Source organism: Conger conger, chromosome 7 (assembly GCF_963514075.1).
Source record: "Conger conger chromosome 7, fConCon1.1, whole genome shotgun sequence".
Taxonomy (NCBI): Eukaryota; Metazoa; Chordata; class Actinopteri; order Anguilliformes; family Congridae; genus Conger; species Conger conger.
In genome coordinates, this window is record NC_083766.1 from 33,223,740 (window position 1) to 33,233,860 (window position 10,121).

The 10,121-nt window shown below is 42.3% G+C and overlaps 1 protein-coding gene across 1 annotated transcript; it reads right to left on the reverse strand.

Moving 5' to 3' along the window:
- Positions 1-265: 265 nt before the first annotated feature.
- Positions 266-8,351, reverse strand: ets2 (v-ets avian erythroblastosis virus E26 oncogene homolog 2). The gene is made up of 10 exons (XM_061249156.1): positions 8,142-8,351; positions 6,977-7,071; positions 5,618-5,732; positions 4,690-4,809; positions 4,172-4,372; positions 3,684-3,764; positions 3,340-3,561; positions 2,862-3,125; positions 2,484-2,602; positions 266-2,341 (listed from the first exon to the last, which is right to left on the reverse strand). The coding sequence occupies exons 2-10, from the start codon at positions 7,037-7,039 to the stop codon at positions 2,126-2,128; spliced, it is 1,401 nt and encodes a 466-aa protein (XP_061105140.1). The 5' UTR covers positions 7,040-7,071; positions 8,142-8,351; the 3' UTR covers positions 266-2,125.
- Between the last annotated feature and the right edge of the window lie 1,770 nt (positions 8,352-10,121).

Genomic DNA, 10,121 nt, shown 5'->3' on the forward strand with positions numbered 1-10,121 from the left:
CGTTTTATTTTTGGTACGTAATTTTCAAGCTTGTGTAAAGAGAAGTGGCGATTAAGGGGTTAACTATTACAATCGGGTTACAGCTGGGTTGAAATAACCAGCACCACACCAGCCCTTTTTGGATAACATTCAGGGCCCCTACAGTGAAGGTTCTAAGCCTGCTCCTCAGCAATTGTTAGCCCCCCTTGCTAATATTGTTAAGCACATTAGCAAAATCTAAGATTTACTATTTTTATTATTTTGGACCCAAGGCACAAACACAAGATCATAGGAAAAAATAAAGCTTTATTACAAGGTTATAATGTAACAACGCTGTCAATCAGTTATTCTTGGGTAGGGGTAAATAACACAGAAGAAATGTCACCATTTAAAAAATTAATGCAGATGGTATCATCACAAACAAAATAAATAACAGCAGCCTTTACATTGTTGTTTGCATGTTTGCAGTTCAAAATTCTGCCCATAAAATGCAAACACATCTGTAACGAGAAGCTGCTCAGTATACTCTGCTTTTGAACATGAACCATCCATTGGATTCTGTAGGGTAAGTAGTCAAATCAGTCTTTCGTACAAAATAATGTCTACCTCAAATAAATGTATTCTCGATAGATATAAAAGGTGTACATTCCACAATGCCCAGCTCTCCTGTCCCTATGCATTTACATCCACCTGCCAAACATTAGAACTTGACAGCTATTTAATTTAAAACTGTTCACACAGAAGGTATTGAAAGGAGGTGAATTTACAACTTAAAATTAAGACAGCACACCCTTTCAGGACAAGTCATGTCTGTCTAAACAGTGAAATATACGATTCAGGTTAACATTTTTACAACATTAATTTACTAAATAATGTCATCCTCCTGAGAAAAAGTGGTTTCAGCCCCATTTTCACAATTCTTATTAAATATTCATACAGTAATTACACCTCTAGCCAGTCCATACCTGTGGCAAGCACAGGTCTGTTGGATACAGAGAAAAACATACATAATGAAATATATAAACACAAAGTTTAACTTTTTTTCTTACATCCACATGTCGCTTTGGCCACAGAGAGAGGGAAAGTAAAGCAGCAAATCAGGAACAAATAGAACTCTTATTGACCAACTGCAACCCCAACAATAAATTACATAACATGTACAACTGTTGCAAAAAATGCAAATGGAATTCAGCTAATAAATTAGTCCAGTGAAATCCACATAATAATACACTCATATAACATGATAAAAAATATAAATTTACATCTTTAACAATACAAAGCAAAATAAAAATATAATGAATAAAAATAATAAATTCCCTTTAACAGAAGAGAAAAATGCAGCATCTTCACTGCATCTGACACAGTGTGTGACACACCAGTGTAGGCATGTCAGCCTGAATTTGGATTGCAAGCCGCTTAGCACAACAGTAGAAAGCACTTTGTACAAAGTTGTAAGAAGGCAATGTAAACATCTTTGCAGAATCAGAAGCACATTCCTCTCCTTGAACGGTAAATACTTTCAGAGGCCCCACTGCTTGTGCTATAGTGTCAACATTGAACATACAATTTGCCATATTACCAACAAGTTTGACAAGTAAAAGCACATCCACAAATTGTAACTCATGGGAGGAGTCATACAGTTTCAATAGACTTTAGATAACAAGCATAATTGCCAATACTCAGGCATTATGAAGCGTAACTAGAGTCGCCAACTATGTCATCTTTGGGCAAACTTTCGGTACCAGTTTTAACCGTTCTGGAATGTTGAGCGTTTACCTCAGGTTAACGCGCGCAAATATCTCTCATTTGCAGCCATTTCAAACTGGCAGCTCAAGAGAAATACAGGTGGACAGGAATTTCACCACCTTTGAGCAAAGAGCCTGCCATTGCCATAACAGATTCAAATAAGGAAAAAGGAGAGTCTTTCCCCTGCAGCAGGCTCTGAGGGTCACCTCTCCACAGTCAAAAAAGATGAAGAGGGTACACCACCCGCTCGTGTCTCCGGTCTCCGTCAATGCAGTGACTATCAACACAGTGTATTGTGCAACCCACAAGCTCACCATAGACTGGTGAACATCAGAAGGCCTCCTATTAACGGCAACTGCCCACTTCTCCTGCACCTGCCTGAAACGGAAAAGGAGCTCGCTCAGTCCTCGGTGTCAGGCTGCACCCCCAGCATAACATGCAGCTCCTCGGCAGAGTACCCCAGCAGGTTCTGCAGGTCGCAGACGAAGCGGTAGACGTAGCGCTTGCCCGAGGTCTTGTGGATGATGTTCTTGTCGTAGTAGTAGCGCAGGCCACGGCTCAGCTTCTCGTAGTTCATCTTGGGCTTGTTCTTCCTGCGTCCCCAGCGGCGGGCGACCTGTGGGAGAGAGACATGCGTGAGACCATGGACCCCGGAATGGCCGCTTATTAGCCACCCGTTTGGCTTGGACAACATCTCACTGCCACTAGGATTGGTTTAATTCATTATGAACATTATTAACGTGCAGGTCTGTACTCACCTCATCAGGGTCAATGAGTTTGAACTCCCAGCCATCTCCGGTCCAGCTGATGATGGGCTGGCATGTTTTATCCGTTAGAAGCTCCAGCAGGAACTGCCACAGCTGGATTGGGCCACTACCTGTCGGGACAGAATCACGGAGGCGTCAGAGAGTGAGCTGAGCCACCACCATGGTATAATAGTAATTGAGGGCGAGGCTTCCGGACCAAGGATGAAGCATGTACAATAGAAAGGGCAGGACTTTGTGGAAGAAGGGAGTGGGACTTTTGGAGCATGAAGGCAGGTTAAGGTGACAATGGGGGAATGAGGTTTTGATTGGTTCAAAATAGAAAATGATTGATGGCTCATTTCTGCTCCATGAATGGGATAGGAGGCTCACCCGTGAATCCAGCCAGCACTGCAGCAGGGATGACAGGCTTGCCTGTCTCCACTGGTTCATTCCTCTCCTGCACGTAGTCTTTGAAAGACAGACCCTGCTTTCCCACGGTCAGAGGCACTGAGGCAAAGTCATCCTCAAAGCTGTCATGGGAGGGGACTCGCTGCATGTCAGCCAGGGAAGACTGGCTGCCCCAAGAGCGAAGCAGAGACTCGGTGCCATCAAAGCTATCCACGCTCTCCATGGAACTCTGGTCGTGGGAAGAGACTGCACACACAAAGAGACACATGGGGGGGGTTAATTCCCTAATCCACAGTGCACCCATCTGCAAGCTAGATTCTTGGATTCTACAACTCTTGAGCCCATATTTTTCATAGCTTCTGAAGTAAAGTAAAATGTGGCACTGGTCATTTACACAAAGGGCTAGGAGAAGTAATCTACTCTCATGCAATGGCACACACATGGAGGTCTTACAACTTACATGGTTTGCAAAGTCCAGTCCCTTGGCTGCTTCTGGAGAAGTCCTGGGTAATGGGCATGTAGCTGACGCTGACGGTGTGCAACTGGGGCTTGGAGAAAATGGGGTACTTCGGCTCTGGGCTGAGGAGCGTGGCCCTGTCTGGGGTCTCAAAGAGCTCCCTCAAAAGGCTGCTGGTGCAGTCGGGCACTTGAAGAGAGCAGTTGGTTTCCTCCATGCTGAAGCCTGCAGGGGAAAGAGTTAAACTGATTAAGTTAGCGCACCCTCCTTCCTAAAACACCAATGCAGCTGCTCACCATTACACAAAATATTTATTGCTGGGATTCCAAAGGCACACAAACACTTACCGACTGAGTTGTTGGTCAACCAGCCGGACGCTGAAGGCACAGTGCTACTGAGGTTCTGGGACTCTTCTTTCTCCTGGCAATCTATAGAACACAGGGAGAGACAACTCTGTTTGTTAAAATACCATACCCCATGGATAATAAAATAGAGATAAGATAACTATGCAGCCACATTGCTGGAAGAAAACAACAAGGAGCTCTACTAATCACAGTATTCGGCTGATAATGATGAATTGGTGAATACTTTCTGGCTATATATATCCAGGATCTCTGTAAGAATTACTGGGAAGCAGCCAGAAAACATCTCCTAATCACCGTTGGTATCATTCTATTGTTGTGTAATTGGTCTCACTCCTCTTTGTTATCTTCCATTAAGGTGATATCACAACTGCCTTATTTATAGAATACCTGACACAACACACTCTGCCCTGAACACAAAGCCTGCAATAAGCTCAGGGCTCTGGGAACAGTAGTCCAGTGTTTATCATTACCTTTCATCATCTGATCCAAGTGCTCCCAGAGGATGTCACCCACAAAGTCTGGTGCCAGGTCCAGGAAGCGCTCCTTGCCCAGGTCACAGAGCTCATGTCCATTCATGTTGAATTTGAAGAAGTTGATGTTGGACAGGCTGAACTCACTGGCTGCCCAGTTCAGCCACTGGATCACATGAGGCTTGCTCCAGGTGCGGGGGTCTGCCAGACAAAGAGAGGTGGCATGTCACTATTTGGACGCATCAGATGCCGAATGTAGCCAACCAAATTCAATGCAGTGATAGTACTGAACACATTGAAGCAATGAAGCAGGAGTAGGAGGAGAAGGAGTGGCAAGGCGTGTGTTGCACAGTCATTCTAAATCTCAGTACATTAAATTAATCTCATTAGGGGAATGGAGCTTAGCACAGTAAGCATGGTTCGTGCAGAAAGACATTAGGATCATTTCATCAGCCACAGTGTGGTGTACAAGCTGGTAGCACTCGGGTTGGAAAAAGTGGCGGAGGGAAGACACTCACTGTTGGAGATCCCACAGCGATGTTGCACCTTGGCAAACCCACTGAAGCTGTCCTTCAGCGCCTGGCTCATCACGGCTTTGCTGCAGGGGGTCAGGAGTGGCACCGTGCAGGGGCCTAGATCTGTGGGACAGCATGAACACACACTCAGAAAACAAGACAGGAAGGGCCTAACATACATACATCAGCAGGACTGAAACCTAGACCCCTGCTAGCATTGGTTTTTTTTGGAGAATAGATGCCAATGCAATCCACGGTTGGCTTGGCATTGGCACCAATGACCAGCTACTCCTCAGCCACAGAGTAGGCATTATAGCAGAAGTGCTATTATAGCAGAAATGCTACTTGGCCTTGTTTACTTTGCTTGCTGTTTATCACCACAATGACTAGTGGTGTGTCTATTTCTTTTTAAATAAAGGTTGAGTCTCCCAGCTTGCCTGATGATAAAGGGTTGGAATGAATCCTAACTAGACAGGCACTGAAGAAATTTACATTGTAGCCAGCCAAGAAGTAGTTCTGGTGTGACTTTGTAACCACGTGGAGATTCATTTTTCTTGTTCCCTCTTTTCTGAGCAGATACTGAGAATTTCAAATGTAGTGAGGATTTCAAAAGAGTGGTATCTGTGGCAGAGATTTCTCACTATTTCCCATCACTGAGTGATGAGGTAACTAAAATTAGGATATTTGCCATTCACAGTTAACCAGGTCACCCCAGGCGTCACTGAAAATGGAAATTTTTTACACTTTAAGATCTGATTCGCTGTCTTGAGGAAGCATTTAAAACCTGTTTACTGACTTTGAACACTACACATCTCAAATCACATAGGCCTTCCATGAACAGAATTTGTTTATTTTTTACATTCCTCCATATGATGCAATTTAAGGACGAATGAGTTTGATTAATTTGCAGGTAGAAGTCAGTGTGGTTTACCATAAGAGTCCAGGCCTGTGGGCACCTCCTGGGCAGACTGCTCCCCCTCAGAAGGGAAGCAGTACCCCGAGAAGAGAGACATGGTGTCTTCAAACACATCAAAGGCCGGCTGACGCTGTGGGCAGAAAACAGGGAGAATGGGGAGATTAATGAAACAGCCTACTATGATCATGAATCACAATGTGGCCTGTAAAGCTGGGAATCCCAGAGTGTGTACATCTAAATAGGTCGATTATGTAAGACAGGGCCAGTCTCATCCTGCTGACAGTGTACTCTCATCTTAAAAGTGCTGAATTGTTTTCAGGAGAGAAAACTCACCATAGCACTTGGTGTCATTTCGACAGCGTCAGAGACCGAGAAGTAGATAACAAGGGCAGCGAGAGAACTCGCAGACACTCCCTAGGGCTTGCCTGTCATCATTACTCAAACACAGTCTTTATCAGCCTTTAAAACGTTCAACTCCCCTGTGGTTACCAGGAGCCACTGAAAGACCATATATGGGACTTCCTCTTCCGTAGCGCTGGAAGCTTGTCTCAAAGCAGCCGAGTGCTTTGCGGTCTATGGGCCTGTGTGGGAGTGTACTGATCTGTGTAGAGACAAGCTTCCCTGCTAAATCAGATTAGGTGAAAACCAAGCTCTCATCAAATTACATTTTGTCAAGACTGAGCTTTCTTCAAAGTAGCACTATGCTGTACATTCTCCACTGCCACATTTTCAATGTATGGGCTTTTTTATTTAGCTTGTGTGTTGTCTTTTATGTAATTGAGGATTACAGTATCAACCAACATAAAGCCAATCTGCTTTGTGTGAATGAATGAATGCTATTGAACAAAAACATTGTGACTTTTTATACCGAGTGCTGCAAAATTAATTTCTTACCAAGGATACTGATTGAAATCCCAGTAAATGGTCACAAGACCTTGGGGTGTTTTTATTCAATGAAGCAATTTATCATTTGCTCTTAAAAGCTGCTCAGCCTTTTCTGGGGATCTCTATGGGCATTTACCAGTCCTGCTTGGAACAACATGTTCCTCAAGGTCTCACTGCATTTCTCCCCTCTTGGTTACCAGGGGGACAGACTGCACTTCACAGACCAATACAAGAATTCATATTCCACATCAAGAGCCTTCAGCGTAGCTTCACTACAGACTCCCAGTCGATACTCAGTCAAGTCTGCCGTTTACTAGAGACACAAGCTAGACCTCCATTGATTTATAAATAATTTCCAACTGATACATTGGAAGCGCATACAAAATAGGGAGATGATTGTCATTGAGAAGGCAGCATTTACAGCACTGTGCTTCACTGAAGGGCTTGTCACAATGTCACAGCGAGAAGAAAAATGCCCTGTCTTCTTACCTTCAAAACAGAGCGGCAGCCAACAGAGAAGGGGGTCACTTGGTCCATACTAAGATCACACATTGTGCTGCACTGTAGTTCAGTCAGGAAAAGAGCTGCGAGTAAACAAAGTTACAGTGACTGATTAAAACATTTACAGTCATAATAACAACAATAGATCAAGATAATACCAATGATTTGACCAAATGGGGAAACACATTGATCCTCTCTACACCCAATATTTGCCAGGGTATTTAGTATCAACATACAAGCTGGATAGAATCCATAAAGGTATCATGTGAGGTTTAGGGGTGCAAAAATAAGACAAAAGCAACATAAAACATTGCTCAGTAAAATATTTGCATTTTCCACATCTCTGGGATACATATAATGAAATGCTCGCACAACACAGTTTATATGGTTTTTTTCCACACAACCCTCAAAATTCTGCCCTACTTGAAATTGTGACCAATAGTTTGATCGACCCCACTTATGATTAAACTTTCCTATTGTAAGATAGGAAGGATCATTTTCTTCGATAATTAATGTTCAAACCGCGTAATTTAGTTTTTACGAATGACCGATCAATTGAGTAAAATCATCATTTTTCCACTATGCATCATGGGTTATGAAATATCGATCTAAGCGCATAACTCCCTCATTGGTCACAAGTTTAATGGTTATAAGAAATGACTCACGCGCCCTCTACAGAGAGATGGTTGGTTTTCGCATATCACACCTTCCGTCTATTTTATTACCTGGAATTATGTATCTGCTCAACAACTGGATGACTAGTAACACCAACTGTATCTGCAACAGATTTGTACCGTAGACCCACAGTCATTTCTAAATTCTGCAATACAGCATAACCAGCATAAATTCAGAAACTTAGACCGATAACGTATTATTGTGTGGATAATTGCTTACATTAATAAATAGGTTACGTATACATTAATACAATACTAGGCTAAATACTGTGAACGAAAATGATAGCCTACATTTTCATTTTTGTTGACGCGTGGTGCAGTCAGATTAATTTTCTCGTTTTACAAATTGGCCAGGATAAAATTCCTAATAAAATCATTAATATGCTTGACACATTGCGGGTTTTTGTCGTTATCATGGAGTAGCTATAGGCTATCTTAGTTGTCCGGCGTCCAAGCATATTATAATTATAGATCCCTACCTGACAAAGTTTTCCGTAGCTTTTTCGTAGAAACCGAAACAATATCCAGAAAAAACCCTTTGTATTCCTTTGAAATCCAGTCGTATGGAATTAATGTCTGTATAGATTGTTTGTCCCCGATTTGTTTTACTACGATAAAAGTGAACAACTAAACAACCCTGTCGGATATAGCCTAGTACTCTTCGTGAGTCAGGGTGCTCTTGTACCTTCTCAATGAGGAAGTGAAGAATTATTTGCTCTTTTCATAGCAGCCGGGCGAGTCATGGGAGGGGCGAACAGTAAACAATAATACGCCATTCCCACGGCTATTCATCGAGATTGTCGGGAAACGTTTACATGTGAAGTAGAACTGCGCTCGTGTAGCCAGTGTAGTCGGCCGACACCCGATATTATAGATGGCAATAATACGACAGTTTAGTTTTGGATCTATCCAAAACTAAGCACGCACAAAACTATCGTCAAATACACAATGGAAACAGCAATGTGTTTGAATCATATAGGGCCTACACAACATAGGCGAATCAATTATTTGGCGTCTCACCCGACCATATAGGCTAAAGAGAGAAACCCAAATGGTGTGTTTGCTTGATTCTGTTTTAGTTTTATTTGTAAAACGGTGGGTTTGACGTTAAACTGAAATATGGCCTAACTTAAAACAAGCATGGAGACTGACAAAAGTAAACTAGCAAATTTAAGGCTGTCGTAGCTAAAACTGGTCCAGTAGGCTAAAGGCTTTGACTAGTAGGCTAGGTGTGTTTCCGCTTATTATTTTATGAACTGAAGCTGACGGCAATGTAGGTCTATGCGTCTAAGGGCGCATGGGTGGAAAGTGGAAGGTGTTGTAGCTATGTCAATGGCAGAGCCCGACAGAGTACAAAAAAATTATGAAGCGGTCGCGCAAGTGTATTGACAGCAGTCGATGGGATGCGTATAGGGGAGACCGGGGATGGTTGTGACGCGTTTTACTCACTTGTGACTCACTCAATTTCAGCTCGTCATATAAGAGTCATTTCAACGCTGGTGCAATCCTCAGGTAATAATATGTAGCTATTCCTTTTGTCCTCTTCATAAAAAGTTAGAAAATCACAAATACAACCTGTGACGTTGTGACAACGGGCTGGTTGTCACAAAAATAATCTTTTTAAACATTGAGAAATATTGTAGTCACCAAATAAGTTCTGCATTTGTAGAAATTTGAAATATCTATATCTATTAATATCTATTATTTAGAACACACTGACTGTTTCAATTAAAGAAAAAAATGAGGCAAGATAGCCTTTTTGTACATTGTATGCACATAACGAGGTAACATTTCAAATGTGTTGGGAAGACATTTGTTTTCGGCTGTATATTTGACGTGAAAAATCCAACCCCAAAAAGTAAATGTGACAACCATCCCCAACAATGCATTCACTTGAGTGATGTGTGGTTCATTCATTTGGGTGAACTCTAACCCCAAAACATTTTGAAACCAAACTCTTTGAACAGCGCCTTCTAGGGAGCGAGATATAAGCAATGGGACAACCAATCCTTGTGACAACCATCCCCGGTCACCCCTACTGTATAGTGCATATACAGTGGTCTCCAGAATGAGTCTTTTCCTATAATTTGTGATGAGGTTAGAGAACACATTTGGAGGGATTTTGACCATTCCTCTGTGCAGAAATGTCAGAATCTGTTCCCACTTCTCTACTGTTAGTTAGCTTTGGTGTCTCCAATGTCTGTCTCTCTTGCTCAAGCAATTCTTCCTCTGTAAATTCCAGTTCAAAACTGTAAGGTGGTATTTATTTGTCAAAATCTTGTAATTTAATCATTTAATCCAAATATTTAATCCAAATAAGCTCAACTGAAAAAAGTGTGACTGTGCTCCTTTTGCTCCTTTAACGCCAAGTAAGGCGTTGAATACACATGAGAAGAATCGAGTGCGGCTAGTTGTTGAAACTTGACGTCATCCATCCAGGAAGCTGTTGGTTCGTTAGA

Bases quoted from the DNA above. Each gene is read 5' to 3' on its own strand.
- ets2 (XM_061249156.1), bottom strand. From the start codon at position 7,039: ATGTGTGATCTTAGTATGGACCAAGTGACCCCCTTCTCTGTTGGCTGC. The intron at 4,373-4,689 runs GTGAGTGTCTTC...TTTGTCTGGCAG, and splicing joins TCGCTGTGGGATCTCCAACA to ACCCCCGCACCTGGAGCAAG. The intron at 3,126-3,339 runs GTAAGTTGTAAG...TTGTGTGTGCAG, and splicing joins GACTGGACTTTGCAAACCAT to TCTCTTCCCACGACCAGAGT.